General features: G+C 36.8%; 1 protein-coding gene across 12 annotated transcripts in view; it reads right to left on the bottom strand.

Annotated features, from left to right (window-relative positions):
• Positions 1 to 605: 605 nt before the first annotated feature.
• SINHCAF (SIN3-HDAC complex associated factor) overlaps positions 606 to 25,700 on the bottom strand; it is a 42,492-nt gene continuing 17,397 nt past the window's right edge. For 8 of the 12 annotated variants that reach the window (XM_082352272.1, XM_082352267.1, XM_082352266.1 and 5 more), the window contains exons 2-6: positions 14,760 to 14,907; positions 13,035 to 13,134; positions 11,294 to 11,420; positions 5,424 to 5,574; positions 606 to 2,036 (exon numbers count right to left, since the gene is read on the bottom strand). In XM_082352272.1, coding sequence (XP_082208398.1) covers positions 1,877 to 2,036; positions 5,424 to 5,574; positions 11,294 to 11,420; positions 13,035 to 13,134; positions 14,760 to 14,887 — 666 coding nt within the window. In that variant the 5' untranslated portion in view covers positions 14,888 to 14,907 and the 3' untranslated portion in view covers positions 606 to 1,876. Of the gene's footprint in view, positions 2,037 to 5,423; positions 5,575 to 11,293; positions 11,421 to 12,067; positions 12,151 to 13,034; positions 13,135 to 14,759; positions 14,908 to 15,013; positions 17,697 to 17,716; positions 21,409 to 25,700 lie in introns of those variants that run through there. The other 4 variants (XM_082352268.1, XM_082352271.1, XM_082352273.1 and 1 more) reach the window with 4 other exon arrangements.

Here is a 25,700-nt window from a genome sequence, read left to right on the forward strand (position 1 = left end):
AAAAAGTACAAAACAGATTTGTAGATTTCTAATATATTAATACAAAGTGCATGACTACGTACAGTACGTCCTACAGGCAAAGAGAGGTGGAAGGGGAAAAAGAAGACTGTGGTTGAGGTCTAGTAATAAATAAATAAATACAGAAGTAGAGATGATCCATATTATAGTATATTCTACCACCAATACTGCAGCCAAAATGTACAAAAAAAAAAAGAGAGAGAGAAAAAAACCATTTCAAAATAACTCAGGAGGAAGATGATAATGGCTGGGATTCTGGTAATACACCTCAAAGTCTGTGGGAGAGCTGACCCAACTCACTATGTAGTCTGTGCATATGGTGGCTTGTAGTTTTTTCCAAAGGAAGAAATATAAAATTTTAAGTTTAGATTAAGAACTATAAAACTATAGGGTACCCATAAAAATTGGCTCACTCCTTCTTGTTACTTATACTATCCAATCTTTAAAATCCAGTTTTAAAAATAAGCACTGAGTCATGTTATTACAAGGTAGGCAAATGATCCTCCCGCATTATGAAAAGTCTGAACTGGTGATATATTCTTCCTGAACTTTTAGAAAAGAGGCAATAGATAGTACTTTGGTTTGGGTTCAAGTAAAAGGCTTTTAATGAAGGTTTTACAGTTGAAGAGCTCCACGTTTAGGATGTATCATCTAACACCTCAATGTTCAGAAAGCCTGACTAAAAGAAACCAAACCAAAACCAACCCACTCAGCATTAACACACACCTCTTTTCTTTTAGTAGAATTTTACTTTAATATAGAATGAAAAATAAAAAACAAAAACCCAAAACCCAAAACCCTAATAGGTTAAAACAAGTCAAACAACCATTCTACACAGATAAAACCTTCACAAAGGTCAACCGAAGTAATCCAGAGCTAAAACTGAATTGTGCAGATTTTCAATGAAGTCACCAGTCATGTAACATAAACAAATTATTTACACACTTGCAAGCCCTCTAAGAAATGTGCCCCAAGAAGCATTAACCTTTGTGTTTTTCATGTGCCATCCTGAAGACTTGCACACTTTATTTTTCAGATAATTTAACATTTTTAATAGAGTGCATTCTCTACCAAGGGGTAATGCTTTGGTACTATTCATATAGGATTGCCTATCCTAAAGATTTGACATTTCCCCAAGAGGAACTTTGATTCTGCTTTAGAAGTTTCATATAAATTAAAAACTTTATCAAATATCAATATGGAGGGAGGTGACACAGGATGCAACATATACAGTCAAGTTACCTCTGTATATTTAGAAATTACTCCTTCAAGATATTCGCACTAGAGAGCTTAGTCCGTCCTGCTTAATATTCAGTAGTACAGGTTTGAATCATCAGAACCTTGGCAACACCTTAATATTTCAAAGTTATTAACAGCTACCTCTAGGGGCAAGTCTGTGTTTACTGAGTTATGACAAATTTATTATAACGAAGGAAAACAAGTGTAGCCAGCCATCTTAAAAAATGCCCCAACCACTGCTTCTCAATATAGAAAGACTAAAACTACATACGTTTATCATACAACAAATCCCATCTCTGTCCCCTGAAATTCCCCTAATTTCATTCATTAGAAGGGGATTTTTTTAAAAAGCCTTAAAGAGCACTTTACAGCAGCATTCAGCTTTCCTATGAAATACTCAGCATCTTAAATATTATGTACACTTCTTCTTTTTCTTTTAGTAAGCTAGATACTGGCTTCAGACTTCGTGGAACTGGAGGGAAAATAACCCACTCAAAACTATTCTAGAAATCATCTTTTGGCAGAATAACAGATATCCAAGTTAAAAATAGGAAGGTCATTTTGTTGGTGTTTTCCAAAATTTAAATCATTTTTTGTTCCCCTTCTACATAAACCTCAGTCACCACTCCTGAGTGGAGATGGGCAGAGGCTCTGGCCCCTGCTCCTCCGGCTTCTCAGCAGCTGCTTTCTTATTGCTGCAGCAAGGCTTGAATAGATGTGTGTCAATGAGGACTTCCCCAAAACGGCCTTTATAGATAATGCCACAGCATATTTTCTGTCTAAAAGAAAAAAATGGAGAGAGAACAAAATATATTAAATAAGGCAGAAAAATAGGAATACAAAAAAAGGAAAAATCTACTCATCATTATAACTAGTACAGCATGATCAAAGGTTCTACTTCCACAATCTCATCACATTCCTAATGAATGGGCTCCTAGAGTGACCCCAATTTGCTAGGTAATGGGAATTACCCAGGCACCTTAAATCCCACACTGGAATCTTATCAAATATTAAGGGGGAAGAAGGCAATCTGAGAGACAGCAGTCAGTTTCAGAGGCTGCTCCTAAAGTTATAAATGGTTTCCTCCAAAAATCACCAAATCTTAAAGAAAACAGCCACCATAAACAGGCTGATACAGCTGGTGGTTTTATTTTAATACTGAGCAGACAAAAAATATATACACATATTATCAAATATACATAAAGGCATATAAAAACGACAACACAACAAATCATCCATGGATCACACACTCTGAAAAAAACTATTATTTCCTATGAAGTCCCCTGTATGCCCCTCTCCAATCCCACTCCACCCAATCTCATTCTCTCCTCAATTTTAGGTTTATCACTCCGTTTTTTCTTTATATACAATGTTTGCATCTCTAAACATATTGCTTGTTATCTCATATATATAATATATAAAATTAAAATAATATATAGAAATGCACATATATGGAATCACACTGTATACTGCAATTTTTTTGCTCAACAGTGACTGAGGTTCATACATATTGTTAGAGCTTTATTTCATTTTAACTTATGTACGGTATTCCACCATGTGAATATACCACAATTTACCCACTCTCCTTCTGATGGGACAATTTTTGCTATTACAAACATGCTGTACATACTGGTGCACAGGTCTGAAGGTTTTTTCCTAGGTTATGTTGCTGGGCTATAGGAATGGGAACGTGCTCAACTTTACTCAAAAATGCAAATTATTTATCAATGTGGTTCCCTTCTATTCCTATTTTGCTAAAGGTTTTATTTTAAACCTTGAAGCAAAGTTCAAATTTATCAAACATCTTCAATATACCACTAATACGATAGGCATTTTCTCCCTCCTTTAGGAAATGGTCAAACTATATTAGTTGGCTTTCTAATGCTTCAAACAATCTCACATCCCTAGAATAAATCTAATCTAGTTATGATATATTGTTTATAACATATCAAAGTTATGTTAGCCTCATAGAATGCTTGGAGCCTATGCCCTCTTTTATCCATAATCTGGAAAAGCCAGTGCAAGATTAGAATCATTTGTTTCTGGAATGTTTGGTAGAATTTGTCTATCTAGGCCTGGGCTTTTTTGAGGGAAGACTTCTGACCACTGAATCCATTCCTTTATTATGAGACAATTCAGGTTTTCTACTTTTTCTTGAGACAGTTTTGGTGAACTGTCTTTTTCTACTAATGTATCCACTTCACCTATATGTTCAAATTTATTGTCATGAAGCTGTTTCTAATATCTTATTGTCTTCTAAACTTCTGCTTTTTCTATAGCTGAATCTCGCTTTTCTTATCCAAGATGCTTATGGGTACCATCTCTTTTTCTTGACCTGCTTTATCTCTAGTAACTTTTTTGGTTATCTTTTTCAAGAACCAACTCTTAGCTTTACTGATACTATCCATTCATATTGATTTTCTACTCTATTTATTTCTACTCCTATCTTTAGGATTTCCTTGCTTTTATTTTTCTTTATATTGAGCTTCATTAATCTTTAAATTGGATACATGAAACTTCATTTATTTTAAATCTTTCTTTTGTAAGAAGCATTAAAGGCAACTTTTCTTCTATCTACCTCTTTAACGTCATACCACATGTTTTGATTTGTGGTATTTTTCAGTTATTTTTTAGTTATAAGGATTTTCTAACTTATACTTTCTTCTTGGACCCATGGTTTCTTAATTTACAAATATATGGAGATTTTCATCATTTTATTTTGCTAGGTATAATTTTTTAAATTAATTAATTTATTTATTTATTTTTGGATGCATTGGGTCTTCGTTGCTGCAGGCAGGCTTCTCACTGCGGTGGCTTCTCTTGTTGCAGAGCACGGGCTCTAGGCGCGCGGGCTTCAGTAGTTGTGGCTTGCGGGCTCAGTAGTTGTGGTGCACGGGCTTACTTGCTCCACAGCATGTGGGATCTTCCTGGACCAGGGATCGAACCCATGTCCCCTGCATTGGCAGGTGGATTCTTAACCACTGCGCCACCAAGGAAGTCCTGCTAGGTATATTTTAAAACTCTCCATCCTTCCCTTCTTCTCTGGAGGTTTTACATTCTTATTTTTATTCTTTTAGTGGTTATACAGTTAATTAATCGAACTCTAAAGTTATTCAATACATTTATTCTCAACAATACAAAGATATTAGGACATTTTAACTCCCATCACTTCTATTACTTTGACTTATATGTTACTGTTGTCATTTAATTATTTTTTTTTAATTCCCATCTATTATCATTTTAAGCCTTCAGTGTTTGTTTAAATTTACCTATAGGCAACAAATATTTATTTATCCTTCTCAGAATTTCAATCTTGGATCTCTTTTTTCTGCCTATAGAATTTTCGTTATTGAGTCAGTTTGGCAGCAAACTCTCAATTTTCTTTTTCTAGTCAAAAATTCCTATGCCCTCATTTACGAAAGATATTTTTGCCACATATATATAATTTTAAGTTGAGAGCTATTATCTCCTGGGCCATTGAAGGTATTAATCTATTGTTTTATGGCTTCCGTTGTTCATGCTGAGAATTCAGCTTGTGTGTTTGCTGTTCCTTTGAAAATAATGTCTTTACTTTCTCACTACTTAAAATCTGTTTTGCCTCCCATGTTCCATAGTTTCCCTATGATGCATCTATGGGTGAATTTTCTTCACCCATAAGAATAATTGCTTATTACCTTGCTTTTAACTTGTTAGTCTTCCCAAATCTGTGAACCAGAAAATCCTTAACCACTTTCTCTTTAAATATTCCCTCTTTCCTAGTCTATTATCTCTTTTTTGACTTTGGGGTCCCTCATTCACTCAGCATTTGGCCTCTGATTACTCCTTATTAACTTGTCCACTTGTTAATGCCATTTTTAAAGCCATAAAAATATATATACTTCTAGCCCTTTTACCGTTTTTCAGTGGGAGAGTTGGTCAGAATGAATACCTAGTATACTCCATCACAGGAAATTTAGATTCCTTAACATGATTTCTACTTTAAATCAATTTTAATAGAAAAAACACACAAAATCCACACTCTCAACTCCATTCTTGCCCAATCCACCTCCAAACACATATGCTACCAGCTGTGTGCCAAATGCCATTTAATTGCTAAGGAAGTGGGAAACCGTTGCCTATGATTAAGAATGTTTGCTGGTTAGAGACATATTTTCTGTTGCTTTTACCTTTTCCAGTATGTGAGATCTAAAAAGGAAAACACTGGCGTTCTGTTAGAGCCAGAAGCCATCTCTGTATCTGAGCCATCATCTGACTGGTTACTATAACAAGGAGATTGAGCTGGAGAGGCACTTGAGGTGGTACTGTGAGCATCAGAATCTGAAATAAAGAGAAAACAAATTATAATTTCACTATATGCAGCTGCAACTAAGCCTCAGCATAAAACACAGTGAATGATATAGTAAAAAAAAAAGAAAAAATTTATTTTCTATGCACTACTGACATTTGAAGATATTTGTACTAAAGTGTATCTAAAAGAAAATGAGCTTCCAATAAGATGAAGAGCCGACATACTTTTCTCTATTCTCCTGCTAATAAGTACAGCTAAAAATAGATACGGACATAACATATAAAACAAAACTAAACACTCTGAAAGTCGGCAACAGCTAGTAAGCTCGAGACTCAAGGAAGGAAGCGGGGGTGAGGTCCCTAGCTTTTATGGGTTTTCTTTTTGCCTCCTAAATCCCAGTCTTGCAGCTGAAGAAGCCAACAACTCAGAAATGCCAATGGGTGCAGATATAGACACACACACACACACACACACACACACACACACACACACACACAGCCAACAGAAGCCTGCCCTCTCTAGCCAAAGGACCAGGAAAGGGGCAGCTCAGCGAGAGAGGAATCCTTTCGGAGACAATAACTCCTTTACTCCAGCCAAACACCACAGAAAAGAAAGGGTCCCCACCCTCCACCCACAGGAGCAAAGGCCAAGTGGGGAGCCTAGGTTTCCATCCTCCCAAGACTGTTAGGAGGCCCCCCAACACCTCCACCAGGGTGACGTCAGTGGAAGCCCTCTGAAGAGTCAGGGCCTTCACTGTGGCCCGCCAGGAACAGGGGCACCCTCACCACGTGGGAGCCTTAATTCCCAGCCCACCCCCACCCAGCCGCAGTCAGGAGCTCCTCTACCTCAGATACCAATGGAGGCTGAGGGGGAACCTGACTTTTAACACCACTTGGCAGTAACAAGGTGGTGCCCCCCCCCCATTTCCCCTTCTGGAAAAAAAAAGGCCAGTTAAAACTCAGAGTCTCACAACACAATTTTTAAATGTCTAGGTTTCAATAAAAGATCGTTATCATATCCAGAACCAGGAAGATCTCAAATTGAATGAAAAGTCAAGCATCTATTAAACACCAAGATGACAGAGATGTTAGAATGATCTGACAAAGATTTTAAAGCAGCTATGACAAAAATGCTTCAATAAGCCATTATGAACAAGTTTGAAATAAATGAAAACATAGCCTCAGCAAGTAGCCCTCAGTTTAAAAAAAAAAAAAAAAAGCAGCTATAAAGAACCAAGGAACTGAAATCCGAACTGAAAAAATACAATAAATGAAATAAAAAGCTCAGTAGACGGGCTCAACAGCAGAACGGAGGGGACAGAGGAAACAATCAGTGAACTGGAAGAAAGAACAACAGAAATTACCCAACCTGTACAACACAAAGAAAACAAATGAAAAGAGCCTTAGAGACCTGTGGAACTACAACAAAAAACAGACACTCATGTGACTGCAGTCCTGGAAGAAGAGGAGAAAGAGGGCGCAGGTGAAAAAGTACTCAAATATAACGGCTGAAAACATGCCAAACTTGGCAAGAGACATAAACCTATAGATTCAAGAAGCTGAGCAAACCCCAAACAGGATATACCCAAAGAAATCAATGCCAAGACACATCATAATTAAACTTCTGAACACTAAAGAAAAAGAAAAAAATCTTGAAAGCATCCAAAGAAAAATGATACCTTACCCATAAAGGGAAAACAATAGATCCTGACTTCATAAGGAGTAAAGGCAATTCATCAGATACAAGCTAAACATGATTTAGTGTTTTTGCCCTCAGAAGACTTCATATAAATTTACAAGCCAGAAAATAAATCTTTTGGTTGATAGTCACTGAGCTATAAAGCTATCATACTGCTATTCTCAGCAACAGCAATATCAGACAGGGGTTGAGCCTACCACACATCTTACCTTTGGCTAAAGACTCACTGCCCCCGCCCCCAGGATAGGTGGATAGAATAATCCTCCAATTCATAGAACCAATCAAATATTTATTAAGTATCCACTAGACACCAAACCCTGTGTCATATCCTACATGGGAAGAAACAGACTAAAGAAAACTTTTTTGAATAGCGCTCACAAGCATTTTCTATTAACAAAAGTTTATATAAAATAGCATAAAATTAAGTATCTAAAACAAAGAAAGCACCATTGGTGTTTTTAATATGTTCATTTACTTCCAATATATGAATAGCTTAACTTCATGAAAAAACAACCAAACAAAATTCTCAAGAGTAGCAGGCTTTACATAAAAAAGAATGAAATAATGCCATGTGCAACAAGATGGATGCAACTAGAGATTATCATACTAAGTGAAGTAAGTCAGAAAGAGAAAGACAAATACCATATGAAATCACTTATATGTGGAATCTAAAATATGACACAAATGAACCTATCTATGAAACAGAAACAGAATCACGGACATAGAGAATAGACTGGTGGTTCCCAAGGGGGATGGGGCTGAGGGAGAGAGGAAGTGGGAGGGTGTGGTTAACAGATGTAAGCTTTTACATATAGAATGGATAAACAACAAGGTCCTACTGTATAGCACAGAGGACTATATTCAATATCCTATGATAAACCATAATGGAAAAGAATATTAAAAAAAAAGAATGTAAAAAAATAAATAATTAAAAAAAATTAAAAAGGAGTAGCAGGCTTTAAAGGAATAAGTCTACAGGAATATTTAAAAGACTTCCCTGGGACTTCCCTGGTGGTCCAGTGAGTAAGACTCCGTGCTCCCAACGCAAGGGGCCCAGGTTCGATCCCTGGTTGGGGAACTAGATCCTGCATGCGTGCCACAACTAAGAAGTCCACATACCGCAACTGAGAAGCCCGCATGCCACAAATAAGAGTCCGCGTGCTGCAACTAAGAAGAAGTCGACATGCCGCAACTAAGAAGTCCCCACACCGCAACTAAGAAGTCCGCACACTGCAACTAAAGATCCCACACATCGCAACTAAGACCCAGTGCAAACTAACTAAATAAATAAATAAACAGCACATACACTGCTAGGGTGTTTAGAAAAAAAAAAAAAAAAGACTTCCCTAATAATTAACAGCAATAGCAGTCATCTCTATGTTGCTCTAGTGATGGTCATCACTATCCTAGGAAGTGTTTAATATCTATGAACCATTTGAAATTGCAGTTATTTGACCATGTCTACCTATAAAAATGGCAATTTTATATGGTTCAATCTAACACCTGGGACACTAGGATACAATTATATATAGAATCACAGATAGGGAAAAAAAAAACTCTCTTCTAGAATGTAAATCTGGAAATTCTTCAAAGAACTGAAATTTTTGAAGTCTTAAATATTAGGTAGGTAGGGTTTGGAAAGGCACAAAAGACTAGTTAGATAGCATGGGGTAGGTGGGGATGATGAGTAAAATTGTGGAAGCAGAATATACTATGCACACGAAGGGAACTGACCCTTTCCCTAAAATGGTACATCCAAAGACTTGCTAGGGGTTTTCCATTTTATTCTACAGCAGCCAGAATCATTGAAGGTTTTAGAAAGAAGAAAGACAAAAAGAATGGCTAACATTTATATGGGAATTTATTTTGCTTTGTTTTGTTTTACAAAACCCCTTTTACTTGATTATCTTCACTTCTCTGATTAGGAAATTGTGGTTAAATGTTAAGCAACACCAGGGTCACATATTTGTTCAAGAACTATAACTCAAATCCAGATCTTCAAGCTCTAGGTCCAATGCCTTTCCAGTACACCACAAAGGAAAGAATGTCCCAGGAAGAGGAATACAGGGCAGGTACATGCAAGATGCATGGAAGCAAATATATAACCAGAGGCAGGGAAACCATTTAGTGGGTGATGTATAAAAATTCAAATATCTCAAAACTGTTATGGTGCACACAGCTGCTAGCAATTCACAATGCACCTGGGAAAATCATGTTTCACTCTGAGTCTCCAAGACCCAGTTATTTTCAGTTTCCAACCCCTCCACAGCACAGCTTTATCACAAAAATCTAAAATTACACTGGACATATTCCCTTAGGTAAGGCAAAAGTTAGTCAGATGTCACTTTCCCTATAATTAAAGGGAGACGCTAAGAATATACAACAAATATCAATTTCTCTACCCCTCAAGTTATAGAAGAAAATTACTATTTTCTAAATGTTCACTAAAACATTTAATGAGAATAAAGGGTACAGTCAGTCTTTCTTTCCCCCTTGGTGATAGCTGGGAAAGAAACATGTATAATTAAAATATACACATATTTGATGTTGCCTAAATATTTTACTATAAATGTATTAAAATATTTTAGCCAAAGATTAAATATATTATCAGAATAACTATGGACTGGTAACACCAACTTACCTGAGAGCAGAGTTAGTAGCAGATCTGGAAAGACTTTGGAGTCCTGCAGCATGAGTTACACTATCCCAGAGAGCAGAATGATATTGTAGAAACAGCACAGGGCTTTGAAATTAGACAAACCCCAGGTCCAATTCATTTCTACCACTTACTAAGTGACCTCGGGTCAAGGTGAAATCACTACTTTGTACTTCCTATCCTAATCTCTAAAATAGAAATCATTGGGATAATTATGTATGTAAAGTGCTTGGTACATATACCAAAATGCTCAAGAGATGATATAGTTATCCTTCCTTCCTCTGATTCTATCTGATCAGTAACTTGTCTTTTTCCATTTTTCTAAAACAAGCACTGATTGATAAAACTTTGTCTAACAAGGTCCTACAGATTTTTTCTTTAGCCGCACTCCGCAGGATGCGGCATCTTAGTTCCCCAACCAGGGATGGAACTCGTGCCCCCTGCAGTGGAACCTCGGAGTCCTAACCACTGGACGGCCAGGGAATTCCCCAGACTTTTTTTTTTTAATCCTGAAAACTCCAATACAGGTCCACCTACAATTCTGAAAAGGTTCTCAAAAAAAAAGTTTATTCCTAATCCATTTGGTCACAAAATCTGGCCTGACCTGGACTATAATTAGGTAAGCAAACCTGACTAGCTTATTTACAGTTAGTTTATTCCACCTATATGAATACACCTACATTTTTCCCACAGAAATGCTAATGTGTTTGATTCAATAGTGCTGCCTCAGACCCCCCTGGGAGTAATAAATAACATTATAACATTATATGCAGTGGATTTCCTTTTCAAAATCTGAAATCTAAATTCCTAAATACAGAAGTACCACAAAAGGTCCCCTGCCCCCAATGACTTCCGATAAAAGTAGATGAGGTTAATATTAATTTATCATTCCTTCCCCATCCTCTCATCCCACACAACACACCAAACCCCCTTAAACCTAACTTGAGGCTGGCTTTTACTGCAATATCTGAGTTATGATTTCCAAAATTACTCTCCAGAGAACCTGGGCTTTAGTCTCAGATTGTCCACTAATTATTTATATACCTTTCTGCATATCTCCAGGCCTCAAACTCCTTAAGAAAATCAAGTAAACAAACTTGAAAAATTCATCTTCTAGAAAATTAAGATGTCAATAAAGAGATCAGAATGTCTGAGTGTTCTTAGCACAATCTGAAGAAGTGGCTGGTGAAAGTACTTTTAAGACTCCAAAATCAAAGATAAAGTTCGAAGATTTCATAGAAATAAAATATCTCTACCAAGTCAACATTGCCTCCCACTCTTTTTTTAAAAAGCAATAAAAGAAAAAACGGTCCATACATGCCATGTGCCACCCCAGACAAAAATAAAAACAAAACAACTATTCTTAAATCCTCATGTTTCAATATCAAACTTACTGTGACGTTTAAATTCCTTCTGCAGTTTACTGATCTGGTTGCTTTTTATCCTGTTTCCAGATAGAGTTTTCACTTTCTTTGGTTTCAGTGTAGTCTTTAGACTGGGTCCTGCCCTTGCATCTACCACCTGGAAGAAAATACTGAATATTTAATACCATTTTAAAAATGACACCTCTGTATTCCCTTGGTTCAGACGAATGCTTATTTGAAGGAGCCAAATTTGAATTTTCTACTCAGTGTTTGAGAGCTCATGTGCACTTTTAGTCATCACATGGTATTAAAGAATAATTTATCTAGTGGTTTTTTTCCTTTGAAGTAAGTAATAGCAGGAGTCTGCTGGACAAAAAATTTACATAGATTTTATATATGGTGAAAATGACCCAAGTAGGTTATGAAAAACCAAACCTAACAACAATTAACATTTCTATAGGATGATGTTCTGCAGTTCACAAAAAGTTTTCATATACTTTTGATTTTAACTTCACCACAAAGCAGTAAGCAGTAATTTGTTACTCCAGTTTTAGGGTAAAGAAAAACAAGAGATATTCAACTATGTATTTTGCCTTATTTCACTAAGCTAGTAAATGGGCAAGGGTGGGTGGGGAAGGGGCCCAGACTCAAATCACGGTTTTTAGACCTATGCTTTATGCTCTTTTTACTACACACCCTTAATCCCTGAGGTCAGCCACGTGAGGGCAATGGCATGTTCTCCCACAGCCTAGCGTGGCCACTGGTCTAGCCCCATATGGTCTCATTTCTCATGCCTTCACTCACATTTGCTATTTGCAGATTTCTACCCTTATGTAAAAAGGTTGACATCACCTTCAAAATCACAATTTGGATCTTCTCCAGGTAAGCTATTAATTAAAGGAAAACTCACATTTTTATAGGTTAACAGACCCACAGAAACCTATTATAATAATGAAACATTGTCACCAAAGGACAGTGTAAGGCTAATGTAAGAAAAAAGGTAAAAAACAAATATTTTTTGCCCACTTAAAAGCAAACATTTTGTGTAAATGTCATAAATCTTCTGAAAGCTAGCATACAGAAAAATTAAATAAGACCTAAGAGTGTCGTTCTGGTCATTGAAAATATTTTCTAAAGAATTCTAGTGATGTTATAAAGTGAAATGCAAATAGAAAACACATTTACATTCCAGTTTGATCTCAACTAGATTTAATATAGAGAATAACAATAGCTTCTGAGTGATTACTATGTGTTATACTTTATATACATCATCTCACTCAGTTATTACAACAGTTCGGTGAGATAGCTATTATCTTTGCACTTTATAAATAAATGTCACTTGCCCAAAGTTCACAACTCGTAAGTGGTTTAAAGGCAGGCTTTAAATCCAGTTCTGATTATAAACCAATGTGCTCATTAGTACCAACATGAATTAGGACATACATAATCCTAGGAGATGAAAAGAAGGATCCATGTCTAATTAACTCTAGGAATTTCTGGGTTAAACCTAAAAATATGTGAAGTGTACACTGTGGATCTCCAAAAATGGGTATATTCGATACAACCTTAGAGAAATGCCATACCAAGCTATTTTGCTCCCAAAAATGCCAAAATGTTAAGTGATTATATCTGAGCAGCAACCAGTGCTTTTCTTTATTCTTTTCAGACTTTTCTACCCTAGGAACATATTATTTCCTAAATTAGGGGGAAAACTTAATGTTACTTTAAATATAACAGAGGTATAATTGAGAAAGACAAAAGATGAACTCACATGATTCCAGTTTTTTTTTGATCCTGCTGGCAATTTCTTCCATCTTTTCACAAGCAGGACACAGGCATTACAGATGTCTCCTGAACGAGTCTCATGTAACCTGATAAGAAAACAATCAAACCTTTATTAGTCTCCTTTACATTAAAGAACTCATGCAAGTACATTTCTTTTAGAAAAAACACTATTTATAGTTTATAGATGCTATTTCTAATTGTCTGGAGTGATCCAGTTCCATTGTTTCTGTAGAATATTTCAGAAATATAATTAACTTCTAGATCCAATGAATCAGTTACATGTGCTACAATTTGGTCATTTTAAAATAAAGAATTTTTTAAAACAATAGCAAAATTTAAGACCTAGAGAAGATCCTGGTCACCATGGTTTTAAACAATGCTGTACAATTAATCTTTCTTGAAATGTGTAGATACTTCATAAGCAATAAAACACGACCCTTTAAGTAAAATAATGTGCTGTGATATTCGAGTTTCACAACAAACAAAACCAGAGAGGCACTGTAATTTTTTTTTTTAATGAATATATCTGCAAAGGGGGAAAGAAATCTATAGTTACCAAGCTATTTATTTTTTAATTGTCTCTCTGAGGAATTTTTCATTTACTACACTTTTCCTGTATTATAAATACACAGAAAAATACTAATAACATTTATTATATATACAACTGGAAATAAAGACATTAGGAGAAAAATGTAATTTCAAAAGGCAAGGTTGGTTAGTGGAGACTCTGACAACCTTCAAAATAAGTACAAAGTCTAGGATTAACAATAAATAATCCACAAAATGTTTTGATAAGAAAGAACAGTGGTGAAATTAATTTCTAACATGGGAAATGGCTCAACATTAAGTATTTTATTTCATCCAAATATTTGTTGGACAGCATTTTATTAAGCAGAGGTTTATTGTCAAAAGATAAATAAAGAACGAAATTATAAAATAAAAGCTAACATAGCCTGACAGGTTTCAGGGCAGAACATTAAGTCCTGTTAGTATCCTCAGCAGATTGGGTTAAAATATACTTCTATAATTTAGAAAAACAATACAAAGGACAGAAAACTAGTGGAGGACAATTACTGTAAGAGAGAATAAGGGTAATTTTTTTTAAAAAATCTCTTTGGGGCTTCCCTGGTGGCGCAGTGGTTGAGAGTCTGCCTGCCGATGCAGGGGACACGGGTTCGAGCCCTGGTCTGGGAGGATCCCGCATGCCGCGGAGCGGCTGGGCCCGTGGCCACAATTGCTGAGCCTGCGTCTGGAGCCTGTGCTCCGCAACGGGAGGGGCCGCGATGGTGAGAGGCCCGTGTGCCGCGATGGGGGGTGGCCCCCGCTTGCCGCAACTGGAGAGGGCCCTTACACAGAAACGAAGACCCAACACAGCCATAAGTAAATAAATAAATAAAATAAATAAACCCAAAGTTTAAAAAAAAAAAAAAAATCTCTTTGTACATCCTTAAGTTAACAACAAAAGGGTTATGTTTGATTATAACTTCTAAAGGGCTTCACAATTAATTTGGTAGTTCCTCATAATCTGGAAAAAGGAAGGCTGTCAATATTGTTTGATTTGTTTTAAGAGCAAGTGCCTTGAAATAACCTAGATTAGAATATGAGTGATTTTAATTATTAGCACACTGTTCCAATCCCTTTGCTTAGAAATACTTTTGTATACTGTGATCTTTTTCACTCCAAAAATGGTACAAACATCACATGATCTTACCCAAAACAGCTCTGGAAGTCCTTTTCATAGCGTTTACTGTCAGTGAATCGAGAACTGGAGGATTTAGCTCTGCAAATACAGCAGCCCTCTATACTTCGGTACATCTTTGGCTTGTGAAAACCAAACATCTTTTCTTCTGGGCAATAGTCTGTAAAGCCAAGGGAATTGATGACACAGCTTTGTTGAGGGCTATAACAAGAAACCATTAAAAGCGAACTCTCTGCTCCACCCTACCCCCAGCAATGCGGTATTACATGACCAAGCGAGACAGGAGGGCTCTGGTGAAAACTTCTCGGATCCACCTCAATTCTAGGCACACGGGCATAGCAAGTGTCTAAAACACACAAAGTAGCTTAGGTATTTAACAAGGCTTCTACTACCTCCTTCTGCCCTCCTGGCAAACACTCATTATAAAATTGCAGGAAGAGGACTTCCCTGGTGGTGCAGTGGTTAAGGGTCCACCTGCCAATGCGGGGGACACCGGTTCGATCCCTGGTCGGGGAGGATCCCACATGTTGCGGGGCGGCTGGGCCCGTGCGCCACAACTACTGAGCCTGCGCTCTAGAGCCCGCGAGCCCCAACTACCGAAGCCCACACGCCTGGAGCCTCCCACAGCGGGAGGGGCCACTGCAATGAGAAGCCCACACGCCACAACGAGGAGTAGCCCCCACTCGCCGCAACTGGAGAGAGCCCACACGCAGCAGACAAGACCCAACGCATAAATAAATAAATAAATTTAATTTTAAAAATAAATAAAATAAAATTGCAGGAAGGAGGCATTTTCTAAAATTCAAGATTTTAAGTAGAGAATACAACAAACTCTCCCCACTATCCTGTGAAATAATGGAATCATACACAATGGAGGACACATCCTAAAATTTAAGCTAAGCCACCCCCTTTTATTTTGCATCTCTGCATTAATGTGATTCCCCCCTCTTGGAGAGTTTTGGGCATTTACTACAGGACCACTATTTGATACTAAGCACACAAGTAGCTCAATATGCATCAACCTACACTACTTTGCCCTATGGGAAATCAGAGGTGATTTCTTCTGTGATAAATGGGAAGTTCTAAGGCAAGTTGTCCCTGAATTGAAACTACTGAAAGGAAGATGTGAAATACACAAAAATCCAGGGTTATAATTTAAGAATAATAATTTTATAAATCTTTAAGATAAATTAAGAATGAGCTCATGTTGCCTGACCAGTGGTCTGCACCCCACAGCTGTCACAGAGGTTTTTGAAGCTCTGCCTTAGAGCAGTAATAGTGGGAGGCCTATGTTCAAAAACATAAACTGTGATTTCCATGATCAAAAAGATCTCAACATCAAGCAAGGAAGGAAGATTCAGCTCCAGGGCTGGATGCAACAAAAATGTAGCTGGCAGTAAACATGTACCTTGTAAGTAATTTAGAATATCCAAACCAAGGACCAACTTCACCAGAACATCTGGACTGAGAGGTGATGAAAAGGTAATGAACAGAAACTAAACCCCAAGGGACAAATCCAGAGCAGGGTGTGTGTGTCTGTGTGTCTGTGTGTGTGTGTGTGTGTGTGTGTGTAAAGGTCCAAATACAAATTATCACAAAACCATCATATAAAGCAACAAGAAGAGAAAATTATTAATACTAACTAGATTTGTGCCCACAGTCTTAGGAGTTATAACCACAGAACACCACCCTTTTAAAAGTTCTGTTAGAAATACACTCAAATATACAAGTAAAACAAAAATTTTGGTGTTTGTCTTTGGATGACCTCTTGCCTAACCTCATTCCATTCCATTTCTGGTTAGCCATACCAGAGCAAGTATATGAAAGTGATTCAGAAAAATAACCAAATATCCAGGATGTGTGTGTGTGTGTGTGTGTGTGTGTGTGTGTGTGTGTGTGTGTGTGAGATGCAGGGATTCTGAAATATAGACAAAGGGTTTATAACTTGTTTTTAAGAAAATATTTTATCAGCAAATAACTAAAGACTTAAGTCTTCCTTTTAACAGGGGCCACTGTTCATTAAGTGTTCTTTGATGTTTTTGTTGGTGAGGGAGGCAAGCAAAAAGGGAGGTGCAATGGGGCAGAAGGCCACTGATGCATTTCAATAATTAAGCCTAAACTAACAGTTAGTTACTTTAAGAATTGTTAAAAACAAGCAAATAAAATACTCCTAGTTGATAGTTAATTATTTTCATTAAATGAGATTTTTTGAAAGGAAAAAAATGAGGAAGGTGCTCTGTACATAGTAGGAAAAGGCACAGACCTGTGAAATGAGGTAGATTTCTTTTTCAATCTAACAAACCCGTATGATAAATGAAAAGAAAATTGCCTCCTGAAGAAAATGGCCATGTGCTGCTTTGGAAAAAACAATGTCAAATGACACAGGTTTATAGAAACTTTAAAAGAAGTACTCAGAAAGTACAAGCTATTGCTTTAATTTGTATATTTGTTTTGAGGCAAAAACGTAACCTCTTTCTAGTCCTTTCTAGTCTAGTGGGCTCTCCAAACTCCCCCAACGCCTTCCATTACCATCAAGGTCAAAAGTCCAGAGTTCCTCTTGCAGTCACCAGCTTCATCAATAGCTCTAGGAAACTTCAACCTCCCTTCTCAGCAAGGACAAAGGAAGTACAGCAAGAAAGGCCAGTTCATTCCATTAATACACAGACCAAATCCTATTACAACAGACAGACTCCTATCTCTACCCTCACAATCCCCTTCTCTCCACAAATAAACATGCCATCAAAACTATACAAAAATCAGATCATCTCCAAGATATGAACTACCTTCACTGAAGCTGGATTTGACCAAGAAGCCAGAGTTTGTGCCAGTTATCATGCTGGCAAGTTGCTAAGAAATACTAGGGCTACCGCTAGGTACTGAGGCTTTCCTTTTCATCAGCAGCTATTGTGAATCAACTGTTCATCTTCAGTATGATTTTTGTTGTTGTTGGGGATCTCCACAAAACTTACCCAATAGTACCAGTGAAACAATCCATTCTTCAGCTTGAGGATATTCTTCTTAGACATCAGAAAAAATATAATAGCCTGATATCTTCTGATTGATAATCTTTTATGTAGTTCTGCAACCTTTTTTTCCTGACAAAATTCTTCTGCCTAAACATCTGAGTGGGGTCTAAATCCTAGGGTTCACCCTCTTCCAAGCAGTGCTAAATGCAGTAAGGAGGCAGGCACTTGTCCTAATGCAGCACACAAGTAGTGCATGAGCCTTTTAACGGATGATTACTTAATAAACCTATTAAACCTTTTCTGAGCTTATTCCTGCACTTGAGAGATACCTGGGAATCTGCAGCAAATACACAGGGGTTTCATCTTGGGCTTTGTTTACAGCAACCCAGTTAAGCAGTGGTTGGTGTTTAGCCATTTTGAGCTTTGGGGAACTCAGAGATTAACTGAAAATATTTTCACAAAATCTACAGACCCACTAATGTTTTAAAAAACAAAAAACCTTACCTAATCTCTGGGAAAAAACTAAGGACACAAACTGGCTCTGAAACCAAGTTACTTTATATATTTGAGAAGGTAGTGGGTGAGCATGGCACAATTTGATTTTAAACTTGGAATTTCTGTTATCTCAACAAACCGGGTGGTTCTTTAGAATACTTCTTTCCTATAAAAATACTGAATCACTATGTTGTATACCTGAAACTAACATATAATATTGTGAATCAACTTCAATTTTAAAAAAAGAATATTTCTTTCCTAATCCCACATTTGTGCAATATTAAATGATCCCTCCAGAACAATCTATTTTATCTGTTCAAATTATTTGTGATTTTTGCATCTATTCTTATAGATGTCACATCACTCAGCAGTGTTCTAATAGAAGGAAGCTAATACCATCTGCTTCCTAATTGATGAACAGTTACAGATGAGAGTATGCCCCGTACAATCTCACCCTTAAGCATGTATTTGCAGAAGGCAGAAGAAAATTGACCTTTGAGATAAAGGCAAAAATCAGAAAGAAGTAAAATGCTGATTATAAACCGTCATTTGCCTTCTAAAATTAGATAGTAGTGATAGCTGCAAAACTCTAAATACACTAAAATCCACTGAATTGTACACTTTAAAGAGTGAATTTTATGGTACATAAATTATATCTCAATAAGCTTGTTTTTAAAAATAAAAAGACTGGGTTGGGAATTCTCTTATTGCCTTTATTCATCTTTGTAACCTCAGCACCTAGAATAGTGCCAATCATGTGGTATGCACTCAATAAATGTGTTGATTAAACTTTTTTAAAAAGTTGTCATCTGTATAGCACTTCATGTTTTATACAGCACTTTCACTGACATTAGTTCTTTATCTACTGTCAGCCAAAAAGCCACAAATCTTTTTCAATACTGTAACAGTTAAAGACAAATCAACCATGCTGAAATTACTGTTCTGTCCAATTTAATTCAATCTCCCCAAATTAAAAAGATTAAAGTTAATAGCTAAGTCAGCAAAAGCCGTAAGAGAAATAACTGTAATTATATGAACAAATAGCATACATAGACAACAATGTGAATTTTTAAAACGCAACAATCAATTCTAAACATTTGTTTTGATTGATTTACTGGGGTTTCTTCCACTTTAAAACTTCCAAAAAGTTGATCATAAAAATTCAGTGATCGCGCTTCCCTGGTGGCGCAGTGGTTAAGAATCCACCTGCCAATGCAGGGGACAAAGGTTTGAGCCCTGGTCTGGGAAGATCCCACATGCCACGGAGCAACTAAGCCGGTGCACCACAACTACTGAGCCTGGGCTCTAGAGCCCGTGAGCCACAACTACTGAGCCTGTGTGCCACAACTACTGAAGCCCACGTGCCACAACTACTGAAGCCCACGTGCCACAACTACTGAAGCCCACGCGCCTAGAGCCCGTGCTCACAGCAAGAGAAACCACCACAATGAGAAGCCCACGCACCGCAACGAAGAGTAGACCCCGCTCGCCGCAACTAGAGAAAGCCCACGCGCAGCAACAAAGACCCAACGCAGCCAAAAATAAAATAAATAAATAAATTTACCTTTAAAAAGAATTCAATCATTAACTTAATGAAAGGATGGGAAATGCAACCTTAGTGTTGGACAAGGAAAGGCTGAAGTAACCACTGTTTATCAAGATACAAAAGAGCCAATTCTAATCTGATCTCATGAGATTATGAAGCCAAAGAGTAGGGATGATGTCTTACTACACTTAATTCGGCACACATAAGGTAAGTTTACTGAGTACAGTACAATATAAATGGGAAAGAAATCTTCACAGCCAATAGTGAAGGAATGCTATTTAAGAAAATTTTTCTGATAAATAGCTTAAAGGTGATGTCTTACAATTTTTAATAATACCAAATACCTGATTTTAAGTTCCAACTAAGAAACAGTATGAAGAATCATGAAATGCAAATTTTAGAGCTTCTAGTACCCTTTTTAATATGGAATTAGGAGACAGTGAGGTGAAGAACTTAATTCTGAAGAGTATTTTCTTGTCTTTCAAATCTTATAAGGGTGTGATTTTAACATTTAGGAAAATGGAGAGGGTTCTTATTATGATAAATGTAACATGTATTAGGCTCACCTTAGTTGGTATGTATGCTTTGAAGGACACCAATAGTTCCTCCAATGTAATAACTTCCCCAATTTTACTTTCTAGATTCCTTCTGGGTAATAAAGTCTTTCTTATATTCAAAAATACTTTTCAAAACTCAAAATGCCACTGGATGGACTAGATAGATTGAAGAAAACAGAGAGAAGTAAGTATGCCAAGGATGATAAATTAGCTTTACAGTTAACTTCACAACTTGTCCATGCCATCTTGAGAAGTGAAATTCTGATGCACAAATTAGGGGTGCAACCTCCCAAATTAAAGCATTCTTAAATTAAAGTGATCTTAGTTTTCAACAGACCAAAACCCTATAGCTTCTAATCATCACTTTTTCTCTCTAAAATCCAAATGACCTAGACCTTTAAAAAAAAAAATACATAAGATATTGGAAGCAAACTAAATGTCCATGGATTCTCAGACTGGTTAACGTATGGTGTCTTCATACTACAGGATACCCTTTCAGCCCTTAAAAAGATGGCAGTAGTTCTACGACGTGCAGGGAGGGAACTTTTATCCAAGGTATCTTGTTATACAGTATAATCCTATAGTATGTTTTTAATGAGAACTTAAATACACAAACTGGCTTTTTAAAATAGATTCTTAAAAACTAGTAAACAGCAGTTGCCTCTGAAGGGTACAAGAATGAAGGAGGCTTACTTTCACTTTACTCCCTTCTATACTGAAATTTTTTTTAATCAAGAGCACCACACCCCAAAACCTTAGTTATCATCACATATCTTGACTTAACTAAAGAGGAATCTGAAAAAGCCCAGAGAGTTTAAATAAACTTCCTCAAAGACATACAAAGAGACACACATTAGGAAATATATTCCACAGGAGAGAGTACAGAATAGACTAGTAAAATCAGAACAGACAGAACAGAATGGGAAGGAAACTGCAGAGAAGAGACAAGCAAAAGATTTGTAAAGTGGGAAGGAAGCAGTGGTGAACAAAGACAAAAGGAACCAAGCAACCAAAGACAACTTTGAAGTGAGGGAGATGTATTCTTTAGACCTGAACTTTAAATGGCAGGATGATGGGAAGTGAAGAGAAATAAATACGAAAAAACACTCACGATCAAAAGTTATGGGCAACCTTGAGTTCTTGGAACTAGTAATGCTACCGTCGACACCATTTTAGTCAACGGTACGCTATCTTTAATCACATATAAGTACAGGACCCAGTAAACACTAACAGTGTAACTGGAGCAACACTCTTCACAAAGGGTCAAATAGGATTGAGTGTTTTGTGTTCTCCTCCTGCTAGGCCACTTGGATGCAGTATTCCCCTACAAGGAGACATGTTTCTGCAGGGCTTAAGGAAAGCCATGGGGCAATTAAACACTACTATTTCCTCTCACCTACTTCTAGTAGATACCAACCCACATCCCAACACCAAAGGTTCTGAATTTACTTTACTGATTCACTTTTTTAAGTGAAATTTTAAAATTTAAACCTGCCTGGAGGAAAACTGAAAAAGAGGTGATGGATCCCCACTTGTTCGCCAATAGCTTCTCCAAACATGTACCCAGCCTGAGAAATTATATGGTAAAATATTTATACAGTGGTGCCTATGGAATCCACGTTAGCAGAATCTAGAACTCCTCCTACAGGAAAGGGGTCAGACTCAGAAATAAGTGTTCAGCTGAAGTAGCACAGGTTAAAAATAAAAATCACAAATCCAGGTCTGAGTTTTAGATAGTATAAAAAAATCCCATTTTGACAGTGTTAAAAAAAAATCTGGGTATCCCAATACCAGATTAAGAGAGATTCCAGTGGATGGGAAAGTTAAAGGTTGGGAACATAGTATTTATTTGCTTTTAAGAGATGATTATCAGTAAGAAATATAACTATTGTGAGTGTGGTGAAGAAGGCACTATGAGTCAAGTTGGAGTCTATTTCTGCTTTTGTCTTTACAAGTAAATACGAAGTCACTTAGAATTTTACTTCTCCCTTTGTAATATTTGGGTGAAATCTCACTTCTACTTTGCAGGGATGCTGTGAAGCAAGAGTATGAAAATATCAGTGTATGTACACCATTTATTTCCTTAAATTTATAAGACTTGCACATTATAGAAATATAAACTCTATCTGTCCCAAGACATGCACAACAAATTAAAATGAAGGTAGAATCTTGATTTCTGGAGGTTTTCTTTTAAGACCAGGTTTGTGGGAAAAGAGAAACTTAGCATTTTCAGAGAGACTTTTAAGTTCATGAAACTAGACCATATTCCTTTCAGTGAAGCTTGTTCTCCCATTTTCAAGTTTGACAAAAATGTGAAGAAAGCACACACCTGGTCTAACCCAAACCTCAGGAAAGTTCCTTAAGCTCTCTGAAGCACCAATACAAGAACTGGCAGTCCTAACCTTTAAATGCCCTAAATTGATTATATAGTCTTCTCTTCCAAACATGCTCCTCCTGTGTTCACCCATCTTGGTTATCATCCATCCATACAGTCACACAAAATATCTGCAAGTCAACTAGGCTCTCTCTTCTTATCCTCTGCATGGTCCCCACCATGTCCACGATGAAATCCTTAGCAAATCTGCTTCTTCCTTCACTTCTCTGGTTCATGTCCCTTCCATCCCCATTGCCTGTTTGTCCCTCATTATGGTGTTCAAACACCTGTCAGAGCCTCATAACCGACTTCCCTGCACCCTTCAGACAGGTGGTATCTTCCTAAAGTTCAAATGTTAATATTCCTTCCAAGGTACCAACACTGGCTTCAGGATATACCCAAACTCCTTGGCAAGAAATTCAAAGCTTTTCAGGATCTAGTCCTGACTACCAGCTGCTCCCAACTTAGAATTCTGATATTCCAGGAGTGTCAAACCAACTTAAATAACTAGCCGCATCTCTACTTAGGCTATTTTTGTCCAGGATGGTTTCTCCTCCATCCCCTTAACCTGAGAAATTCTTTAAGGATTATATCTTTTTACAAAACCTTTCCATAGCTAACAAACACATCAGAACTTGTTTAATGTGTTATTTCCTCTACTCAATGATAAACTGTTACAGGGCAGAAACTAAATGTATTATTTCCTCTACTCAATGATAAACTGTAACAGGGCAGAAACTAAGTTATATTACAACCAGGTGCTGAATGTACAAAGTATACAAAACTGGGTGGAACTTGCTAAGAAGAGTGGGGTAGCCAAAACTGATGTTTTGAATGGTGTCATTTTTCTTTAACATTTAGTCTGTAGACTTTTGTAGAAAAAAACTGTGAGCTTTTAAGATTTCCAGGAAATGTAAACCAAATGAATTACTTTAATTAAAAAAGATTAATAGTAAACAAGTCAATGCTTTCATAACAACTGGTAGAAAAAATATTTCTTGCTGATTTCAAGCAGGCACGTGGAGAGGAAGGGAAGATTAGGAGAATGCTGTGCGGAGAAATGAATCGCAAAATGAGAGCTATTTAAACTCAGCATATATTAACACCAACCAAATTTAAAAAACATTAATCCAAACTTATAGTACGTGAAAACAACTAAATATGAAGCTAGAAATGAATTATTTTAGTTCAACTGCAACTTTTGTACTTGAATATATAATAGCAAATGTGCCTGTGACTTCCATATTTCTAGTACAAAAAGAAAACTTTGCTCCCTTGAAAATACACTCCCTTCTTTTGCATTAGCTGCATTTCCAGATCATTTCCATAATACAGAAAACCTTAGTTGCAGATTCAATTAAAAGAGAAACTGAAAAAAAAGAGAGACAGAAAGAAACTGGAGAAGCAAAAGACAACAAAATATTTTCACTTTATAACAGGACACTCTTGTGGACAAATCAGGAAGAAAGAAAATAGCACATTCTAGATTTCCACAGGACTTTTTGATGTAAAGTGGTTGAATCAGAATTGGATTGGCAACCAGGAGTTGAAGGCAGTGTACTCCCAGAACCAGTTTCTGAAGGTGGGGGAGAGGCCAAAGACATTCATTCTTTCCACTCATCATTTACTGAATTACTTCCTCCAGCAAGGAAACTGATCCAGGCCTCAGTTTTGTCTTCTGTAAAATGTCTACTTCCCAAAGTTGTCAGGACAATAGTCAGTATTTACCAAGCGCATGATTTGCTTATTTATATCCCCAAGAACCAGGTATTATTATTATTATTGCTATTCTGCAGGTGACAAAATTTGACTACAAAATGACTTACTTAAGATGATCAAGTCTTTGGAACCTAGGCATTTCAACCCCAGAGACTTCTGAACAACTAACCTAGTGCCTCAACAAATGTGTTCCCCTCCTTCTTAGCCAATTATATTCCCAGCACTGCTTAGGGAAAAAAGGAAAACAGCATACTTTTAAAGCAACCTACTATGTGCCTGGCACAGTAAATTAATTTGTCCTTACAACAGCTTATGAAGTTGGTTTAGATTTCAAATAAGCTTAAGCTTTCCCCAGTGAAAAACTTATTTTACATGGAAAATCATTCTCAAATTGCTTTTTTGACATAAATCTGCCTGAGTTTGAGCCTCATGAGCCAGGTTTTCCCAGGGCCTGATTACAACTCTGGGAAAAAATTGATCATCCAGGTTCCAGATATACAGAATTAATAGTACTGTGCAACAGCAGCGTTGAGGCCCACAAAGGTTCTAGAATATACTATGTATTGAACTTTTCAACTCCAATCTCTTGCAAAAGTAATGCAGAAAGGGAAGGCAGCAGAGACCTTGTCTGTGTCTTTCCCAGTCTCAACTCATTTACCTTTATAAACCAAATCTCTGCTGCACATTTCATCTGATATTTAAAACAAAAACCCTTAAGATATTTTATTTGAAATTTCCCGGAATATTGAAATTCTAGCTGTAACTCGGCTATAAAATACTAATTAAGAAAAACAAATCAAAGAATTTCACAGTGTATTTGCAAAGCTCTTCATATGCATTTTATTTTATTTATTTTTTTATTCTGCAAACATTTTAATGATTATTGTTGAGCATACATTTTGGAAATTTTTTTACTTCAAACTGCAACAAGTTTATAATATACAAAGAAAATACAACCAAAAGTAAAACTTGCTTTAAGTGTGCCTTGCCTCATATGCATTTTAAATACCTGACCCAGAGAAACAACTGCCCAAAGCCAAAAAGTTATTAAATCCAAAGTTTCTCATTCTCTCGGGGAAAATGTTTATTTAATAACAAAACAATGACAGCACAAAACTGGTTTCAATTTGTATGGATGTTTTGGTTTGTGTGGGCATGGCATCTCAGGATATTATTATTTTTCGGTAATGACCACTTTTAGATTCTAGCCCTTAAACATGGTCAAAATGCAGGAGAAATCAAGAAAGAAGCAACAGACGTGGTGCTGCTTATCGGATGTCTAGACTGCAGGCAAAC

Source organism: Balaenoptera borealis, assembly GCF_965194805.1.
Source record: "Balaenoptera borealis genome assembly, chromosome: 13".
Lineage (NCBI taxonomy): Eukaryota > Metazoa > Chordata > Mammalia > Artiodactyla > Balaenopteridae > Balaenoptera > Balaenoptera borealis.